The sequence below is a fragment of the Diorhabda sublineata genome, chromosome 6 (assembly GCF_026230105.1).
Source record: "Diorhabda sublineata isolate icDioSubl1.1 chromosome 6, icDioSubl1.1, whole genome shotgun sequence".
Taxonomy (NCBI): domain Eukaryota; kingdom Metazoa; phylum Arthropoda; class Insecta; order Coleoptera; family Chrysomelidae; genus Diorhabda; species Diorhabda sublineata.
This window is the reverse complement of record NC_079479.1, coordinates 30721135-30742996: the sequence shown is the minus strand read 5'-3', so window position 1 is coordinate 30742996 and position 21862 is coordinate 30721135. Positions and strand designations below refer to the sequence as shown.

At 33.3% G+C, this 21862-nt stretch overlaps 1 protein-coding gene across 1 annotated transcript; it reads right to left on the bottom strand.

The window, feature by feature from the left end:
* Nucleotides 1-2622: 2622 nt before the first annotated feature.
* Nucleotides 2623-20504, bottom strand: LOC130444940 (probable cytochrome P450 6a20). Its single transcript, XM_056780330.1, has 4 exons — nucleotides 20001-20504; nucleotides 5359-6060; nucleotides 3524-3775; nucleotides 2623-2812 (listed from the first exon to the last, which is right to left on the bottom strand). Exons 1-4 carry the CDS (start codon nucleotides 20419-20421, stop codon nucleotides 2643-2645), a joined length of 1545 nt encoding a protein of 514 aa, XP_056636308.1. The 5' UTR covers nucleotides 20422-20504; the 3' UTR covers nucleotides 2623-2642.
* Nucleotides 20505-21862: the final 1358 nt, after the last annotated feature.

Here is a 21862-nt window from a genome sequence, read left to right as displayed (position 1 = left end):
GTATACACACTCTGTAGTATACCACCGATATCGCCATTGTCCTCCCTGATCCTCAACCAGGAACAGAAGGATGTACACCTAGAATGGAAAGACTTATAACTTTTGCAGATAATTTAAATAATATGCAATAAGTTCCAATGTAATTAAATTGTTAAAGACCATACAACAATGTCATACAAAATGATTGTAAACATTTCAATTAGACTGTTAGCTTAAAATTATTAATAAGTAAATAAAGGATGAACGATGTTATTTTTTGTTATTTTTCTAAAAACAGATTAATCAACTATGAATCAAGTCAAATATTTCTAAGTTAGTTCTTTGGTAAATAAATATTTTTGTAACAATTAATGAAAATTCAACAATTTTAATTGGCTTTTCATTTACCCTGTATGAATCTACCCCATGGTGTACAATACGAACGTAGGTGGGGTACATTCTTACAAATATCTTATCGTAGAAACTAAATAACTTCGACAATTAATCACATAGTAAAAAATAAAAACTAAAACGGTGCACAGAATAAACTCTTTAGATGTTGTTACAACCCAAATTTAAATCTGTACAGAATTAACGCGATCATGACGCTGGTTCGCTAGTAAACATAACCTTAAAAATGCATGTACGAGGATGTATTGATATCTAGTTAGCCTAGACCAGTTCCATGCATAAACAAAATATTGCGTTACCGTAGCAACGGATAATAACTTAGTAGAAGTGTAAGTGTAAAGTTTGACGTCAAAAAAGTTACGCAATAAATTAAAACAAAAAAGATGTTCACCGAAATTGTGAAAATCGAAAAATTGGAACATCGAGCCATCATCAAGTAGCTATATTTAAAAGGGTTGAAAGGTAAGCAGATTTACGAAGATATGCTTAATAACATTGGTGATCAATGTCCTTCGTATGCGACCGTGAAAAATTGAACTACAAGCTTCAAAAAAGGTAACTTTACCATTGAAGATTATTACCGATCGGGAAGGTCAGTTTCTGTGTCAGTCCCCGAAAATATCGATGCAGTTCCTGATATGATTTTATCATGCCGTCGAATTGGGCTAAACCGGATATCTGAAGCACTCAATACTTCATACGAACGTGTTCGTCATAAAAAATTGTTGCAAAATAGATCCCCAAATGTTTGAATGTTGACCAAAAGGGTAGAAACATCGCATTCAATCTGTGCTCAATTTGAAAACGATGTAGACTTCTTAAACCGAATTTTTACTATGGATGAGGCTTGGGTACATTTTTACAATCCAGAAACAAAGCAACAATCGATGGAATGGCGACACTCTGGTTCCTCAAGACCTAAGAAGTTTCGTGTCCAAAAAATTGCTGGAAAGTTCTTGCTTCAGTTTTTTGGGATTGTCATGGAGTAATCATGATTGATTTTTTGGATAAGGGTAGAACAATAACTGGAGATCTCTATTCGACATTACTGACCACTCTACGGAAAAAAATTAAAGAGAAAACACGCGGAAAGCTATCCAAAGTTATCCAAAGGTTTTTTGTTTCTTGCAGGACAACGCCCTTGCACACAAATCTCATGTTGCCATTCGTGAATTAGGGTTTGAATTACTAGAACACCCTCCTCTTTCCTAAACTGAAAAAAAAATTAAAAGGTGGTAAATTTTCTTCCAACGAGGAGTTAATGAAAGTTGTTGAGGTCTGGTTTGCAGAGCAAGAAGAATATAGAGAAATTTGAATGATGATCAACGATTTTGAATTATTCATAATGTATTATATACTGTATGAAATGTGTAGAGAAATATAAACACGGCATTGGGGGTTAGACCTCTCAATTTGAATAGAATATTTACAGTTACTTCACTACAACATATTTTGAAATGAACGAATTTTTTAAACAGAAGAATGAATCGGGGTTTATATTATCAACTTTTAAACTTATTAAGCAGGAATTTAACAGAACATTCTCTAACAAATAATCCTGATTGTTGATTAGATCAGGAAGTTAATCACAAATTTTGTCATGGATTTTCAAATGGGAAAATGATTCCCTATATTCTGCCAACTTCTAGTTTTCTTGTATCCCGCCGACTGTTTCTTATATCAACACTCATGAGCACATACAAATTCCATCAGTATGTCACTCAGAGAAGTTATTTTTCAGGGTATCTGCAACTACAAACTACACTAGAAAAGTGAGGTTATGTTTTTTTATCGCGTAAAAAGCGAAAGTTAGTTAACTTTGACGTTGAAAGCGCTTAAAAGTGCGATCTTTGTGCCATAATCAACAAGTTGAACTTTCTTTGACATTTATGAACGTCTAGGCCGCCGCGTCTGCTTGCGTTCATTCTGTATACGAAGGGTAATCAGTTTCCCCTAGAAATAAATTTCGAGCTTATTTAGACAATTGGGAATGAGAGGAATAAAATCATTCAGATAGTCCCAGGATTGGGAATGAGACTCATATCTATTGCTACCAAATCGTAAAGTTAATTTTAAAATATAATAGAAAGAACCCCATGCTTTTATAAGTAACATTAATATTCTCATCAGTAATTTCATTCTTATACCAGAAGTTATTTTCCACATTCCAGTATAACTAAATCTAAAGAATAATTTTTATAGGAATAAAGGTTTCAAAATAATAAACATAGATAAAAAAAATTGTATTTATTTCAAATTAACTTTGAAATCTTTAACCAAATTCCACCATCAACTTCCAAAACGAAACCATTAGTGTAAGCATATTGAATAGGAATCTTTGTCTTAGAATCCAGTTCTATATTGAAATTACTTAAAATCACAGCTAAAGCAACTTTGACTTCTAATAAACCAAATCTGGATCCTGTAAAACAAAAAAATAAATAAATCTTTTTTGTATTTATTAAACCTTATTTTATTCTAAATCAATCTACTAGTTTTACTATTAAAACTAAAGAATATTTTTCATAGGACTAGATCTGTTATTAAAATTTAAGGTCAATTTATAAACTTCTACGCTTGCGCTGGTGTTGGCGCTCGCGTTCCAACATGTATCCAATTGACTCATTGTAACTAAGTATAAAATAACACAAATTAATTCAATCCAAATCCTAATCAAGTTTCTCTGTACACTTCTATTGATATCAAAACAACTCTGACCACATTTTTATATTTGATTTAAAAAAGAGCATTGAATAAGAACAAAGTATAATATGTAGTTCTTTCTATATTGACAAGCAACAATTTTCTTCTATTGAATCTTGTTTTTCTCTTATTTTTGTGGCCAACAATTATACTTTAACAAAATACTACTACATCCACCAACTCATTTCTACCATTTTTGTCAACATTTAAACTTAATCAAAATCATTAGGCAACACAACAAACAATGAAAAAAAGATACTCTATGAGCAGAACTAACCTTAAAATACAGTACAGTTGTACTATCTAAAATAGATTAATATCTTTTGTATAAGTACAATAGTAACTACTGGGTAGTACCTAATTATATTTTTAATTATTTAATAATTGAAATAAACTCTAAATTAAAGTATTGTAAAATATATAAGCTCACCTATGCAATATCTTGGACCTTCTCCAAATGGCAAATATGCAACAGATGGCCTGTTTGCTTTATTTTCTTCACTAAATCTTTCTGGATCAAACTTTTCGGGATCCGGATAAATATCCGGGTCATTTTGAATGGCAATTACAGGAATAACAACTCTAGTACCCTCGCGTATAATAACCTCTGTGTTTGGAACTTTATAATCTTTATTGCAAACTCTTGGAAGAAGCGGAGCTGGCGGGTGCTTACGAAGAGTTTCTACAATACGAATATAAATGGTAAAACATAACATCTAGTAATTTACGTTTCCATAACAGTTTGAAACGGATAATTGAATTATGTATATATAATCTAAAAATGAGGAACTAACTAAAAATAACCCAACACATTGTTGGTAAGTGCAGATGCTTATCCACTGTGTGTTATGGAATATTGTTTGTCGATTATATCCAAAAGGGAGAGACAATCAATAACGAATACGACATAGAGTTGTTGTATCGTTTGGATGCAAAAATCAACGAAAAACAGCTCCATATTCGAAGAAAAACCACTTTTTAACCAGGACAATGGACCCATTCACAAGTGAATGGTAAAGATGGTTAAATTGAACACTTATAATTGTATTCCCATCCACCGTATAGTACAGATCTAGCCTCCAGTATCTACTGATCCCAAAAAAATACTCTGGTATAAAATTCAGCTCAAATTAGGAAGCAATTGCTGATACTGAAGCCTATTTTGAGGCGAATCCTACAATCACGGCATCGAGAAGTTATGGTAGCGTTGGAATGGTTGTACATATTACTCTTGAAGGAGATTACATTGATGAATAAAATCGATTGTTGGCAAAAACACGTGTTTTTCTTAGTTAGTGATACGACTTATTGAATGATGTGTTAAAAAATAGTTTACAAAACATAAAAAACAGCTAGTGTTTGTAACTTTATCATAAGTAAGTGATTAAAATAACAGAAACAGAATCACAATGCAACAATGTCATTATGTTAAGGCATTTAAAGGTAGTACATACCAACTATTTTGAAACCAGATTGTATATAGACTATTGAACTTATAACTTGAAAGTCGCAATCAAATCTAACGGTCTTTATTGTTTCTTGCAAAGATACAATAGATTCAATGAGTTTTCCACACTGCTTAGTATACAACTAACAATACGCTGTATTGTTATGTTGGTTGCATATACGTTTTATCTATACTTCATGTAATGTTGGTTACATATCTATTGCTTGATTTATTCATGGTTATTGAAAATATATAAAGTTTTCTGTCGATTCGATATTTGTATATGGAAATCATGTCTAACTATTACGTTACAGTGTAACGGTAATTTATTTTTACAAATTAACAACTGTTTCATTATAATACTGTTTCTCAAACTACATAGTATACAACTAACAATACATTTCATTGTTGTGTTTGTTAGTTAAATTTATGGTTATAAACCCTTTCATATGGTTTATGTTAAACTGGTTACAATGATTATTCACACAATGTCTAGCTCCTCTTTGATTTGCGTAGGCGTATTGTGTTTAAAAAACGAATATTTAATGACTGTTCGACAGAATCTTTCAATGAGCGCGCAAATCTATTCCCTAACTTGCGATTGGAAGCTTTTTAAGACAAACGTCGAAATCATGGCTGTTTATTGAGAAGGCAAACCTCGCGATTAGGAGAAAATTTTTTAAACATGTGTGACTTGGTTCTCATTTCGGTACTAGAGCACTTTCAAGTAAATTGTTTACTTTTGAGGTCGCAGGGAAGCGCACTTATGAAACCATCTATGCTGAAATGATAATAGAATTAAATAAAATAAAGCTCACCATAAACGACTTTCTCTAAGTAAGTCATTTCTAGAATTGCGTCGTAACAAAGATCCCCATCATATTTTTCTTTGATGGTGAGAATTTCATCTCTCAACTTATCTTGAACGTCTTTATTTAAAGCTAACTGGAGAAGTGCGAAAGACAATGTTGTTGCGGATGTCTCGAAGCCCGCTACGAAAAACACGAAGCACTGTGCTACTAATTCGTTAAAGGTGATAAAGTCTTCTCCTTTATCGGTTTCTTGAGGAGTAATAAATGCGTCATCGGCTACTCTTCCTCTATTCTTCAATTGTAACAACAAATGCATAAAATCTTTCCTATAAACATTGTTTTCTTCTCGATATTTTATAGTGTCTCCTACCAAATTGAAAAAGAAATCTTCGACATCTTTATGCATGAACTTGAACGAAATTGCCTTCAATAGTTTTTTGGGAAAGAGAAAAATAGCAGCTTCTTTACAACGTTCCCAAAGAGGAACAGAATCAAACATCTTCACGGCGATTTCTACGAATTTAGAATCTTTTTCTTTCAATGAATTACAATTTAATCCGAATGCAACGGAAACAATTACGTCGATTGAGAATCTCAGAAGGACTTTTTTGATATTCACAGCATCTGCACTTTCCGCATGTTGTTCCAGTAATTCTTTCAATCCAGACGAAGAGGCAAACAGAGTAGGATACATCATTTTAATTTTTCCTGCAACAAAACATCAACGAAATAGTGAGAAATCATTTGAATATGTATTAAAGTGAAATGCGAAAGTTGCTATTTAATTTTGATAGTTTTAATGGTGAACGTACTCAGAACGTGTTGTGAAACGAATGCTATTTGATACAGATGTTTCGCTGGTTTTCCGAATTCAATATGAATCTCTTAAAGATCGCCCAAAATCAGCTGTTATGTAAGAAAACATTGATACTGTGCGTAAACAACAATCAACTGTATGGGTCTTTCATGACAAATCAAATCTAACAAAAGTTGTTCGCGAACGAAGCATTTCGAAGTAAATAGTCGCCTGTTCTTTTCTTAATAACAGGACATATCGCCACCGTTCCATTAGAACGTAGAACAGCTAATTCTGAAGGGTATACTAGCATTTGTTTGCCAGAAGTTTTCGAAAAAAATAAGGAAACTAATCACATAAGACGAATCATTCTTTCACACATCAATTCAAATAAAAACGTTTTTGAACAGTTAAAACATCGAACTGATGAGTCATCCGCCGTACAGTCCTTGTTTTGCACCCAATGATTTCTTCTCATTGCCGCAGATCAAAAATCAATTGTGAGATCAACGTTTTTTTACACCTCAAGAAGCGGAAAAATGCTTCGACAATTGGTTCCAACGCTTGCAAAAGTGTATGGAGAATATTTTTTGAAAAACAATAAAGCCATATCTAATTATAAATTTTTGTTTTTATTTGTCTATTTAAAAACTTAAGTAACAACCCTCGTATCGATTGATTACTGAAAACGATACTTTCTGTTGAAAAGATTGGAAAAAATTCTACTATGAACATAATTTATTATGTAGTATTAGTTAATGTACTATAAAACAATAAAACTGAGAAAAAATCCATAGAATACATTGGGAAACCAAAAAGTTATGTCGTTTCTGTGTATTCTGATATTTGATTTGACAGCAAATTTTCTACTTTGAAGTCGTGTTAAAATATTTGTTTACGATGTGAATATAAAAGTGGTGTTTTATTTTGTGATTAGTTAAATAACTCAGTTCACAACTTTGTAAAAACTATTTATTAACAAAAAATATAAATAAATAAAATGGTTTCAATAAGCTGACTACTGTACTCGTTGAAAGTTAAAACTACACACGTGTGGTTTATGTTCTCTTAAATACTAATCCTATTGTATACAAAAGCTATAATTAATTATATTATAATGAGTGTAAAAAATTTAATTAAGTTAATGGAACTTCAAGTGTCTAAGGAACATATGGAATCGCTTAACGACGACGTTGATTCCCGTCAAGTGACGGTCAGTTCACAATAAATCTTAACGAGTACAATAGTAAGTAGAAGTTAAATAGATAGTTTTGGGATTCTTCACAATCACGTTAATATAAAAAGGGACTTAATTATATGGTTAACAGATCCAAATAAATTTTAACACGCTTCCACTTAAACTATTATTAAAAACAGTTGGCTGCCACTAAAATGTGTCACTTTTAAAGGCACTTGTACAAAAATATTTTAAGGTTATTGTGTCTTGTTTACTACTAAATGAATTAATTTTGTATTTGCGATTGCGATTACGATTATTATCAAAGTACATGAAACGCTCGTAAATGCCAAAGATGGTACTCTAAGTTCAGTTCTCTGACTTCTATCATCATTAGACAACGACATACTAAGAGCAGAAATGTATCGAAATTCATGTCATACAATCGCCGATGGATCCTCATTATCTGTGCTATCACATGCCACTGGTTGCTTCAATGGCATACTGAACCGTTTTGTGATGAGAAATGGTTCCTATTGCTCAATTTGAAGTGCTGAAATTTGCACAAACTGAAACTAAACACACCAACCATAGAAAATCGATGATTAGACAAAGGACGATTATCAGAGGTCGATTCGAGAAAAAAATCTTGCTGAGTGTCTGATGGGTTTAAGAAAGTTCATAGTATTCCTAAATCTTTCTAGATGGACAAGCTACCAATGCCGAAGTAGGTAATATACAGCTGACGCGAATTTATGAGGTTTTATTAGAGTAATATCCAGATTTAGTTAAGTGAAATCACATACTGTGAAAGTTACGTGAAAGATCGAAGCACTTTGTAGTAACAAACTCCTATCAAATCCATCATATAGTCCGGACCTTGCACCATCAGATTACTATTTAATCAAATCTAAACTCAAAGCATTATTTATATTAAAAAATAGGAAATTTCAATCAATCAATTATGAATCAATTTACTTGAAATCAAAAATGAAATTCCTAATCTCAAGTCCAGTTATTCGGATAGTTCATTTCGACGACTTGAAAGGTATTTGTTGGGGAATACTTACGTCAATGTATAATTAAGATAAGTTTTGATTATTGTGGATCACATATGAATATTAATAATCCGAATAATAGAATATAAATAAATAGTATAGATATCAGAATAAATAACTGACAATGTATATAATTTGATTTAGACCTTAGGATTTGATTTATGATAATCAATTCATCAAATTTTTTTATTGTTTATTTTGAAATTAATGCTAATATAAAAGTAGGAAGTTTGAGAAATGTAAATACACAATATCAACAACGTAAATATGTTGGTAGATAATTTCAAAAGTACTATCACAAAAAGTTAATGTTTGTAATAGATAAAAAATCAAACTATTAATATAATAAAGGCTTGGAACAATTGGGGAATAAAAGCATATATCATTTTCTAAAGATTCAAAACGAGTTGGCAACACTGAGTTTATAAATTAGAAACTCTAATTGATCTCAAACAATATAACAATAAGCAAATTATTCAAATTTTATTTCTAAAGTACTTAATATGGATTATAATATCAAATAATCGTCTTTCGCGTTTTTATCTGTGAAATATTATTTAATTAAATACGGACTATATTATTCTGTCTTTATATTTCAACAGGTAGATAATTAAAAAGCATTTGAATGGCGCCAATTCAGTTAGGTTAGGTTAGGTTAAGTTTTTCATACTCGGAAAGAATAAATGCATTTTTTAACGAAATGTCGGTAATGTAACCCAGAAATCGATGATTTATTGAATATAATTAAAAAAGTAATAAATGAACATGCTTTTTTAGTATGTCTGAACCTTATTCTTCAATAATTAATTTATGTTCGTGAAAATATTCTTCGGAGCGTGGGCAGGGAAATGGTTATGAAAATTTGAAACCAGTGCTCAAATTTGATCTAAATTTTTTCGATTAAATAAAATTAATTATAATGATGGATTCACTGGATCCATCCTGTGAATCACTGCTTTTTTTATTTTCGGTCAAATTCTTGCATAATTTTTTGAAGATTACTAGTAATTCTTTACGTCGTTTTTCTTCTTCTTCGTTATTTTTTCAAATTTTCAAAGATGAGACAATTAATTCTTCTGAATGCTGAGTTTGATTTTCGTTTCGTCGTTTTTGGGAGATAGATTTTGGTGAAATTTGATTTCGTAGAATTTTATTTTTATTATCCATCTGTTGGACACTTTTCACCTATCAAATTATTTATGATCGGCTGAGTTGAGCAAAATGGTGAGTTTGTCGAAGGCTCAGCCTCTTCAGTGACTTGAGAAGGCATATAGTCTTCTTCAGAAAAAATATCTGGATCAAACGGACTAATCCCAGTAGCCATCTTTGTAAATGCTTTACCAAATATTTCTACAATATCATAGATTGCAATCCTTTGAGAAGGATTGTTAGCCATAATTCGAGCTCTCGGGCATGCTGACTTTTAAATGAACTGTAAATACATACTACAATCCAACGGTTTTAATCGGTGATTGGTGTGTGGACGAAACGAAACCATGATTATGTTGTTTTCGCTATCAAAAGTAATGGCTTCTAGAGTTCTATGACTACTATGGTTATCCAAAATTAGGAAATTTTTCCTATTTTCTGTAGGCTTTACAAACGTTACGAAATGTTCCAGATATTTGATAAAGTGTTCTGATTCCATCCGTCCACATCCATTTGCGTATTCAACCGATCCTGCTGGACTATCTTTCATTATTGTGGGTGGCATACGTTGGGGAGGAAAAAAAGAAGAATATATTGTCCATCTGCTGATATTGCACAAGGAACAGTTATGTTAAATCTACGCTCGGCACTTACAATTCGACCAACCTGTTTGCAATAATCTTTTTAGACTAAATAGTGGTTGCAAAGAGTATTTATCAATCACAGATTTTAATATATCATATTCTTTTTTACTTGGAGTCTGTTAAAGGTAGCAGCTCTAGTATACTTGTAGGCTTCAGTTCTCTTGAAGATATTTGTGGATTTTGCTTGGGAAATCCGTTTAACCAATCTTTTCCAGCAAGTCCTTTATTTTTATTAACATTATGCGGAATCGCGGTCTTTTCGGCAAAGTCAAATACTTATTTTTGAACATCACGTGGAGTTGAGTCATAAAATTTACTTTCTAAATCCACAGTAAGAGCAACCAACTCTTTCTCTTATTCTGGTAAAAAAACTGGTTCAAAATTATGATTACGAGGACCTCTCACGTCCACATTATTTCTAATTCTTCGTAAAAGGCATGTTTTAGGATTCCAAATCTTTTGGATGAAAAATTTGCCGACCTTTCTTTAGATTTTACAGCGAAAACTGATTTTTTCATATCTATTTTATTATATATCTCTTATTTTGGGAATTACATATTTACAAATGATAAGAGCCACCTGGTAAGCTTAGTAATCAGTTATCAAGTGGTAGGTTGTGATAAATCAACAAACCGCTTTAATAATACTTTATAAAACACATTAGAGATTTAATAGAATTATGTATCTGGTCGTATTAATTTATTATAATAATAATATATAATGATAATAATATTATAATAAATCGGAGACTAAACTAAATATGTGAAAATTATTATGTATATATATTGATACTACGAAAAATTGCCCTAAAAATCTAGAAATAATTGTAGATATTGCAAATAAGCAAATGATCTTTTCTATTTGATGATGGAAGTGCCATAGCTAATGCACTTGAAAAGTGAATGTTTGTATAGAGATTGACTTATATGACCAATATTCTTAACGAAACTCTCTAAGAATATTTGGAAAGATGCGAAAAGAGATATCTGATATTAACAAAATGTTAAATATTCCCATTTCGCAAGTCCTGTTGATAGTAAAAACATCTGCAGTTAACAAGATGGTGCATCTCCTCAATTCGCAAGTCCTGTTCATGGTGGAAACATCTGCAGTTAACAAGATGGTGCATCTTCCCATTTGACAAGTCCTAGTGATAGTAGAAACATCTGCAGTTAACAAGATGGTGCATCTCCTCATTTCGCAAGTCCAGTTGATGCTGGAAACATCTGCAGTTAACAAGATGGTGCATCTTTCATTTTCGCAAGTCCAGTTGATGGTGGAGATATCTGCAGTTAACAAGATGGTGCATCTCCTCATTTCGCAAGTCCAGTTGATGGTGGAGACATCTGCAGTTAACAAGATGGTGCATCTTCCCATTTGACAAGTCCTGTTGATAGTAGAAACATCTGCAGTTAACAAGATGGTGTATCTTCCCATTTGACAAGTTCTAGTGATAGTAGAAACATCTGCAGTTAACAAGATGGTGCATCTTCCCATTTGACAAGTCCTAGTGATAGTAGAAACATCTGCAGTTAACAAGATGGTGCATCTCCTCATTTCGCAAGTCCAGTTGATGCTGGAAACATCTGCAGTTAACAAGATGGTGCATCTTTCATTTTCGCAAGTCCAGTTGATGGTGGAGATATCTGCAGTTAACAAGATGGTGCATCTCCTCATTTCGCAAGTCCAGTTGATGGTGGAGACATCTGCAGTTAACAAGATGGTGCATCTTCCCATTTGACAAGTCCTGTTGATAGTAGAAACATCTGCAGTTAACAAGATGGTGCATCTCCTCATTTCGCAAGTCCAGTTGATGCTGGAAACATCTGCAGTTAACAAGATGGTGCATCTTTCATTTTCGCAAGTCCTGTTGTTAGTAGAAACATTTGCAGTTAACAAGATGGTGTATCTTCCCATTTGACAAGTCCTAGTGATAGTAGAAACATCTGCAGTTAACAAGATGGTGCATCTCCTCAATTCGCAAGTCCAGTTGATGCTGGAAACATCTGCAGTTAACAAGATGGTGCATCTTCCCATTTGACAAGTCCTAGTGATAGTAGAAACATCTGCAGTTAACAAGATGGTGCATCTCCTCAATTCGCAAGTCCAGTTGATGCTGGAAACATCTGCAGTTAACAAGATGGTGCATCTTCCCATTTGACAAGTCCTAGTGATAGTAGAAACATCTGCAGTTAACAAGATGGTGCGTCTCCTCATTTCGCAAGTCCAGTTGATGCTGGAAACATCTGCAGTTAACAAGATGGTGCATCTTTCATTTTCGCAAGTCCAGTTGATGGTGGAGACATCTGCAGTTAACAAGATGGTGCATCTCCTCATTTCGCAAGTCCAGTTGATGGTGGAGACATATGCAGTTAACAAGATGGTGCATCTCCTCATTTTGCAAGTCCAGTTGATGGTGGAAACATCTGCAGTTAACAAGATGGTGCATCTTCCCATTTGACAAGTCCTGTTGATAGTAGAAACATCTGCAGTTAACAAGATGGTGTATCTTCCCATTTGACAAGTTCTAGTGATAGTAGAAACATCTGCAGTTAACAAGATGGTGCATCTTAACATTTGACAAGTTCTGTTAATAGTAGAAACATCTGCAGTTAACAAGATGGTGCATCTTCCCATTTGACAAGTCCTAGTGATAGTAGAAACATCTGCAGTTAACAAGATGGTGCAACTCCTCATTTCGCAAGTCCAGCTGATGGTGGAGACATCTGCAGTTAACAAGATGGTGCATCTTCCCATTTGACAAGTCCTGTTGATAGTAGAAACATCTGCAGTTAACAAGATGGTGTATCTTCCCATTTGACAAGTTCTAGTGATAGTAGAAACATCTGCAGTTAACAAGATGGTGCATCTTAACATTTGACAAGTTCTGTTAATAGTAGAAACATCTGCAGTTAACAAGATGGTGCATCTTCCCATTTGACAAGTCCTAGTGATAGTAGAAACATCTGCAGTTAACAAGATGGTGCAACTCCTCATTTCGCAAGTCCAGCTGATGGTGGAGACATCTGCAGTTAACAAGATGGTGCATCTTCCCATTTGACAAGTCCTGTTGATAGTAGAAACATCTGCAGTTAACAAGATGGTGTATCTTCCCATTTGACAAGTTCTAGTGATAGTAGAAACATCTGCAGTTAACAAGATGGTGCATCTTAACATTTGACAAGTTCTGTTAATAGTAGAAACATCTGCAGTTAACAAGATGGTGCATCTTCCCATTTGACAAGTCCTAGTGATAGTAGAAACATCTGCAGTTAACAAGATGGTGCAACTCCTCATTTCGCAAGTCCAGCTGATGGTGGAGACATCTGCAGTTAACAAGATGGTGCATCTTCCCATTTGACAAGTCCTAGTGATAGTAGAAACATCTGCAGTTAACAAGATGGTGCATCTCCTCATTTCGCAAGTCCAGTTGATGCTGGAAACATCTGCAGTTAACAAGATGGTGCATCTTCCCATTTGACAAGTCCTAGTGATAGTAGAAACATCTGCAGTTAACAAGATGGTGCATCTCCTCATTTCGCAAGTCCAGTTGATGCTGGAAACATCTGCAGTTAACAAGATGGTGCATCTTAACATTTGACAAGTTCTGTTAATAGTAGAAACATCTGCAGTTAACAAGATGGTGCATCTTCCCATTTGACAAGTCCTAGTGATAGTAGAAACATCTGCAGTTAACAAGATGGTGCAACTCCTCATTTCGCAAGTCCAGCTGATGGTGGAGACATCTGCAGTTAACAAGATGGTGCATCTTCCCATTTGACAAGTCCTAGTGATAGTAGAAACATCTGCAGTTAACAAGATGGTGCATCTCCTCATTTCGCAAGTCCAGTTGATGCTGGAAACATCTGCAGTTAACAAGATGGTGCATCTTCCCATTTGACAAGTCCTAGTGATAGTAGAAACATCTGCAGTTAACAAGATGGTGCATCTCCTCATTTCGCAAGTCCAGTTGATGCTGGAAACATCTGCAGTTAACAAGATGGTGCATCTTCCCATTTGACAAGTCCTAGTGATAGTAGAAACATCTGCAGTTAACAAGATGGTGCATCTCCTCATTTCGCAAGTCCAGTTGATGCTGGAAACATCTGCAGTTAACAAGATGGTGCATCTTCCCATTTGACAAGTCCTAGTGATAGTAGAAACATCTGCAGTTAACAAGATGGTGCATCTCCTCATTTCGCAAGTCCAGTTGATGCTGGAAACATCTGCAGTTAACAAGATGGTGCATCTTTCATTTTCGCAAGTCCAGTTGATGGTGGAGACATCTGCAGTTAACAAGATGGTGCATTTCCTCATTTCGCAAGTCCAGTTGATGGTGGAGACATATGCAGTTAACAAGATGGTGCATCTCCTCATTTTGCAAGTCCAGTTGATGGTGGAGACATCTGCAGTTAACAAGATGGTGCATCTTCCCATTTGACAAGTCCTGTTGATAGTAGAAACATCTGCAGTTAACAAGATGGTGTATCTTCCCATTTGACAAGTTCTAGTGATAGTAGAAACATCTGCAGTTAACAAGATGGTGCATCTTAACATTTGACAAGTTCTGTTAATAGTAGAAACATCTGCAGTTAACAAGATGGTGCATCTTTCATTTTCGCAAGTCCTGTTGATAGTAGAAACATCTGCAGTTAACAAGATGGTGCATCTTCCCATTTGATAAGTCCTAGTGATAGTAGAAACATCTGCAGTTAACAAGATGGTGCATCTCCTCATTTCGCAAGTCCAGCTGATGGTGGAGACATCTGCAGTTAACAAGATGGTGCATCTTCCCATTTGACAAGTCCTGTTGATAATAGAAACATCTGCAGTTAACAAGATGGTGTATCTTCCCATTTGTCAAGTTCTAGAGATAGTAGAAACATCTGCAGTTAACAAGATCGTGCATCTTTCATTTTCGCAAGTCCTGTTGATAGTAGAAACACCTGCAGTTAACAAGATGGTGCATTTTCCCATTTCTCAAGTCCTGTTTTTAGTTATATATAAAAATAATGTATCTGTTACTTCAGTACCTCGCTGTATGTTTTTCGAAGTACTTTAATATTGGGGATGAATACATTGGAGAAGCGAAGAAAATTTAGAAACTTGCCAAATCTGTATTAGATAAATTGCTAATATGGTCACAGAAGTAGTCTATTTTTGAAGAAGCAAAAAATATAGTAAAATGGAAAAATAACAAATGATTTTGCGTTCTTCAGCGACTCGGATTGTTAAAATAATAGGCAATATTGTTATAATAGAATTTCTTCATTGGAAATCTATACATTATCGAAGCTTTTTAAAAATTACTTTGCAACTTTTTGGAATTTTGTTTAAAATTCAAATGTATTTTTTCGCTTAATCATAATTCAAAAAGTGCGGTAGGTATGTCATGACAATGAAATATGGACAGGACAGTCCCATTATTTCAGGCATTTGGGATTGTACGAAAAGTCCCGATTTTTTGCCAGTAAAACGAAAATTTTAATTATTTGAGTTTTATAAAATAGGTAAAAACTGTTCTGTATTTTCCCTGATAAATAACATTTGGTCATATGAAAAATCTCGTATACAGATCGAAACGAAAAGTTACATGTTGATGGTCTGAGTGAATTTCGATCATTCTTGTGATGAATTTTACGAAATGCTCATAAAAAACAAGAATGTATTGAAAAAAATAAGCAGTTACCAGAAGTTTTGAAACAAAGAAAAAGAAACTACACAACAATCAGAAGATTCAAGTGGAAATGTTGATTGAACAGTCACTGGTATACATGTCTAGAGAACAGACTATTTAATTGAAGTGAATTTGTTTTATTTTAGAAACAAAATTTTGTAAAATGATGTTTTGAAGTTTTGTAAATACCCTGTTAAATATTTTCTCTCGATAATTTCATAAATATGAGTGTTTTGTACTTCTTAACTATAAAACATTTTTTTTAGTTTTGGATTATGCCAGTATTGCACATCCTAAAAATATTTAACACTTATTGATATTTTGAAAGCTTTGAAATTTAAATGCAAAATAAATTTTGGAATTTCCGGGATATTTGAGTTTTTTCATCTACCCTACACCTCAACAGCAAAAATAATTTGACTGTTTTGGAACAAAGTTTTTATCACAAGAGTAATATTTTATGTTCAAAGGTAACTATTCTAATGGAAGCCTCCAATAAAATCATCACCGAGAAAAACACTCCAAGTTCGATGAAATGTAAACAATTAAAAGTGAATATAAATAATTTTCGTTATATTCAAATATCACATGGAAATTTTAGCAATAAGTGTTATATTTTTTGCGATACCAGATAACAAATCAAATCAATACGATATTACAAAAACACAGATTAGTATATTATTTACGTAATATGTCGCCGCAATATTTTACAGAAATAAACGAAAGCAACCCAACACCAAGAATATCAATCTGACGAGGTTTTCCATATATTTCATCCGAGATTCAGGCAGTAAAGTAATAAATTCTCTTTTACCCACTCAACAACAAGCCCTATAAACATGAAAATTTCTTATCGCCACGAACACGTCGGAAGATGACACACTTATTGACCGGCATCGGTAGTGGCTTTCGAAATTACTAATAATAATAAAAATAATTGTTCGTTGACTGATTTCTAATAATACATTGTTCCAAATATCAGAAGTGTACGTTCCGAGAGTTGACTGTCTTGTAGTGTCTGGCTAATTCATCGCTTTGCCGACAGAGTACATGAAAAGAAGTATGAGGTGTACTCCCTCATAAGTTTTTCACGTAGTCAAAGCCAGTATTCTTAACTTACTCCTATCACAAGCGAACGATCACCAAAGGGAGTGATTTGATTGGCAGCGATATGGAAGCACGAACGAATAGTTACGGCAACACCGGTATATTAGCGTATTTCGTCAAAATAGTTTCTAGTTCTGTGCTTGTGCTGTCAATTAAAGAATTTAAAGAAATAAAGTTCTAACCTGGAACCATGAGCTACGAAATGGCAACATTAGTGCATTCAATCCATCAAAGTATCTCAGTTACATTTTATTTTGAAAAGAAACTCAAACATTTCGAATTTATATTCAATTGAGAATAAAGCAAAAGTAATTTTTTCCTTACTTTCTTCTAATATCATTTAAATCGGGAATTGTTTGGGGAAATAATATGAATGCATCCATTTACTTCTGTCTATTGAATACCTCAATAATTTTGTGAAAGCGCTGATGATTGGGAGATACTCAAACAATTATTATCACCTACATTTAAAGAGTATTAACAACTTCTAATAGTAGATGAATTGTATATTAAATACAGTTCTTACTACTGTAGTTTTTACAGGTTTGTCTTATGTGTCAAAACTTATCTGAAAGTTTCTTTACGTCTCTTAAAACTACTCAATGGCGCTCTGCAACAATTTCTTCGGCTTCTTTTAGTTTTTCCAGCAGTCTAATGTACAGAAGAATCATCACTACTCTACTAGTCATTTCATTAAAAATTATAGATTAGATATAGTGAAATAAATCTCTCCTTTGGAGGAAGCATTCCTATTGCGAGGAGAGGTCATACGAGGACCTGAGAATATCTGCTCTGGTGATCTGTGATCAACCCTTCTATATAGTTAAGTAACCAATGTAAATGTCCCGTTTTCTGGTGACTGACTCGATAAAAATGCTGATAATATGACGTTTGGTTATTTCAGTAAACAGATTTAAAATAAAAATGCTATCTTGATGAATTCAAATTTTCTCAAAAATTATCTCCCTTAAATCAATTTTATCTTTGTTTTTTGATACGGCGCCGCTTCGACAACTTTATGTTATTTTTAATTATTGCTAACTAATTTAATATGGGAAAGGATCAATAAAAATGTTATGTTAAACGATTCTTCAGAAGGTGTTATGTTAGACGAAGGTGACGAATATATGGAAAACTTTATTACGTTCTATCGTGTGACGAACTAAAATGGAATTTTCTGTCGCGAAACTGCTTGAAACACGTTTCGTTTCTAAGTGATAAACTTAGGAGGAGGATTAATAAATTAAATTGATTGAAAAGTCAAAATTGATATATGTGTTAATGTGTGTTGATTATAAACGCTTGAAATTTTGTGTCAGATAATAATACGTATTAAATCAACTGTACCAAATAAATATAATAGCCCAGTCATATTAGGTAAAAAAAAGGGGTCAACCTCGGAACAAAAGATAATAAGCTTAAAATTGGTATAAAACTTTGTTTTGTCGTTCTAAATATTGTCTTAAAAGTCTCCGTTATTATCGTGTCCGGGTCTTAAGATAATGAAGGTCAACGGTCATCAAAATCGGTTTTTTGCGAATATCTCGGTTCCTATTGCTCAAATGAGATTTGTATTTATTATAAAAGTTGTAGAGTATAAAATTCTCTACAGCTTTTGTTTGAACTTTTCTTCCATACCACCAACCATTTTTGGGGTAGAGCGCGAAGAGTGTGCAGCATATAGTCATATATGGACTTATGCAATGAAATTCTATCTTCGTAACGACAGACATGTGTCTACTACCAAACGTGGTTAGAGTAGAACTTAGAACCTCAAAAAATATAGATACTTAAAAATGAAATCCCGCAGCCCATAATTACCTCCAACACCAGCCGAACTACTTAATATTTTGCAATTGCAAAAATGGTTGTGGCTCCCGCTGTGGATGCAGAAAATCAGGGTTACTATGTTCTTTAGCTTGTGGCCATTGCAATGGACAAGCTTGTTGGTCAAAATTAAGTTATAAATTATAAAATCCTGAACTGAACAGTAAATAAATGGTGGAGAAAACGATTTAGTTTCATTTATTACCTTATTCGATATAATCTCCTGATATAACTACCTCCTATTACTTTCTGCATCCAAACTTAGTGGTAATCCTCCTAGATTACTCGCCAGAGGGATGAAGTAGTTTAGCACCATCTCTCTCGCACAATGTGACGTCACGTTGGAATCAAAATGTGTAGTATATAAAGTATATAAAATTTTGTTTTCATTTAAAATGTAATATTTGATTTTAAGACATGACTATATATGGAATATTTATATGGTTATTGAATTTACCAGTTAAATACCACGTTCTCGTGCGATTTACAAGGAATGTAATTCCTGTCTGTTCAGCTCATAGAACCGATACTATTGCCTTGGAAACAGGACGCGTCAACTCAAAAAACGACACGGAAAATGGAACTAAAACATATTGAAACAACACATCGTGAAATACCGAAGGACAAGAAGTAATCTCAGCAACAAAAATTGAAATTTAGTAGCCTTGAAGCTGCAACTTACGCGTTAAAAGCATCAGGGGTCAATTAATATTTGAGAGAAATGATGAAGAAACAATATGATGAGTACACAATTCAAAGTATACAACGGAACCAAGAGTCGATACATAAACCACAGAAGAAATAATGAGGATGATTGAGATGAAAACGGTAAGAATAATTGAGGAAGTCAAGATATTAGAGAAGAATTTAGGTTGAGGTGAGATAGGTTAGGCAAAAAACAAATAGGCAAAATGGGCAACAATCAAAAACAACGGATACCACTAGGTATAAGATGGTATAAGAGCAGGAGCTCAGAGTTTAAAGGAGAGCTCGGAGGAATTGAGCAAGACAGAGTTCTATTCAAAAAAAAAGAAGAAGAAACTTAGAGGAGAGCGATTGCATAGAAATTAAAAGTTGATGGCGGAAACATATTTTGTAAAACTATTTTTACATAAAAAGTTAGTGATGTTAATAAATAAAATGATTGATTTTACAATGAAATTTTCAATAGAAAATACGTTATTACTACTACAAAAGTGAAATTTTCACTAACCTGAAGTAAAAGTCGGTGATAACTTTTTCCTTAACGTTCTCCATTTTTCATTTTCCAAACTAAAGAGATGGGCAGTAATAGGTTCTGATTCTTCATCGTGATAAATGCCGTGGTTCAAAAAATATTCATAATCAGTCTGAATAACGTTTTTCACAAACTGCAAATCAACAGGCATATAGAATGGCTTCAAAAAAAAATAACAGCCAGCATGTTTGTAACCCTTAGACTTCATTTCCTTGTATAATTTAACGAAGGTTTCACTTGTTGATACGCCTTTGCACAAACTTATAGTATTTCCAAAAATGTAATGTGGTTCTAGGCAATCTAACCCAATTCTGTTCCAGTAGGAGTAGTTCCATTTCAAGTAATAATAGAACGAAAATAGCACAACTGTGCACAAAATAGCTGTTAGAATTTCCATTTTATAGTATCTTCAATGTTCGGAAACTCAATACTGCTACTCTAAAAGTTAAGACGGTAGCTGTATTGAAACTGAAAGTGGATTTATTATGAAATTAACCTTTTTATATGTCTCCTAATTATTTAATCTATCAATTATTAGAATTGATAATTATCAAACAATGATTAGAAATATTCGAAGATAAGTTTATACTTGTCCTATTCCGAACGTTAAAAACATAAAGAAAAAATAAACTTGTGGACTTTATTATCAATTACTACATTGACCAAATTAAAACAAAGTAACAATGGATAGGATATCCCAAACTACTAGTCAGGCAACACACAATATTATTGCTCCTGGAAGAAGGACAATCGTACACATCCTATTTGGAGTAATTTTAAGGAAGTCGATCCTAGCGGGTATGCTGCGCGCGTATGCCTCATCTAGAGTCTGATTATTAAGTAACTGGGCCACGACAAGGACAGACGATGCGCGGCGCATTTAGACTTTAATACCATTCGTTAGAATCACTAGATAACTCACCAGATGATCCTGTGTTGGGTCTAGGGTCGCGTCAAAAATATACTCTCTTCGAATTAATTCAATTTCGAATTGCTTCACGTGCTCATCAATTTTTCCCCATTTCTCAGGTGTTACCTCTCTGGTCAATTTTTCCACTTCAGTTAGTCCAAACGTGGTATTTCTACTGGCCCAAATCTTCTCAATGGGATTTAACTCGGAGTGGTTTGTAGGTAAAAGCAGAACTAAATGTCCGTGTTATTCCAAAAGAGCATTTTGTGAGGAATTTAAATTGGTTTAGAACTTTATTAAATATCATTTTAACCCCTTCTAAACGCTTTTTCCTGTGTACCAAGATAACAAATTATAAGTGGAGTAGAAGTTTAAGATTAGACATATGATAGAATACAAGCTAAAAATTCTTTGCTATTTTTATTTAGCATTAAATGAAACTAACAATTCTTCAATTTGAAATTACTGAAACAATTTATTTCAGCCACCACTCATACATAATCAATTGTTTATGTTCTCATTTTACTATTGTGCCCCACTCTTCCCTACACATTATGGATTAAACTTGAAACTTCAATTAGATTTCAAAAGTTTGGATTAGATTTGGTCTTGAAATTATACGTTGTTACACTTGACCCAATTAACTGAAAATATAATAAAATTGTTTACATCAAAACTCGAACCAATACGGTATCTCAAAATATGTGTGATATATTTGTTAACAACTCAACAGAATTAATTTATGTGAAGATGTGAAAATAATTAAAATCATTGATAGTATATCTTACATCATAATTGCTTTCTGCGTCGGATAAAATTAAAAATGATAATCCCTATAACAATAATACATTTTAAAAGTAATTGGAAATATATACTGTTCCAGCAGGTAGTGATCCTTCTCACCCAGGTACCATTTGATTGTAGTAAT

Excerpts from the sequence above, each read along its gene's own strand:
- LOC130444940 (XM_056780330.1), bottom strand. The coding sequence starts at position 20,421 with ATGGAAATTCTAACAGCTATTTTGTGCACAGTTGTGCTATTTTCGTTC. Across the intron at positions 6,061-20,000 it reads ATCACCGACTTTTACTTCAG|GAAAAATTAAAATGATGTAT; the intron begins GTTAGTGAAAAT and ends GTTTTGTTGCAG. Across the intron at positions 2,813-3,523 it reads AGGTCCAAGATATTGCATAG|GATCCAGATTTGGTTTATTA; the intron begins GTGAGCTTATAT and ends TTTGTTTTACAG.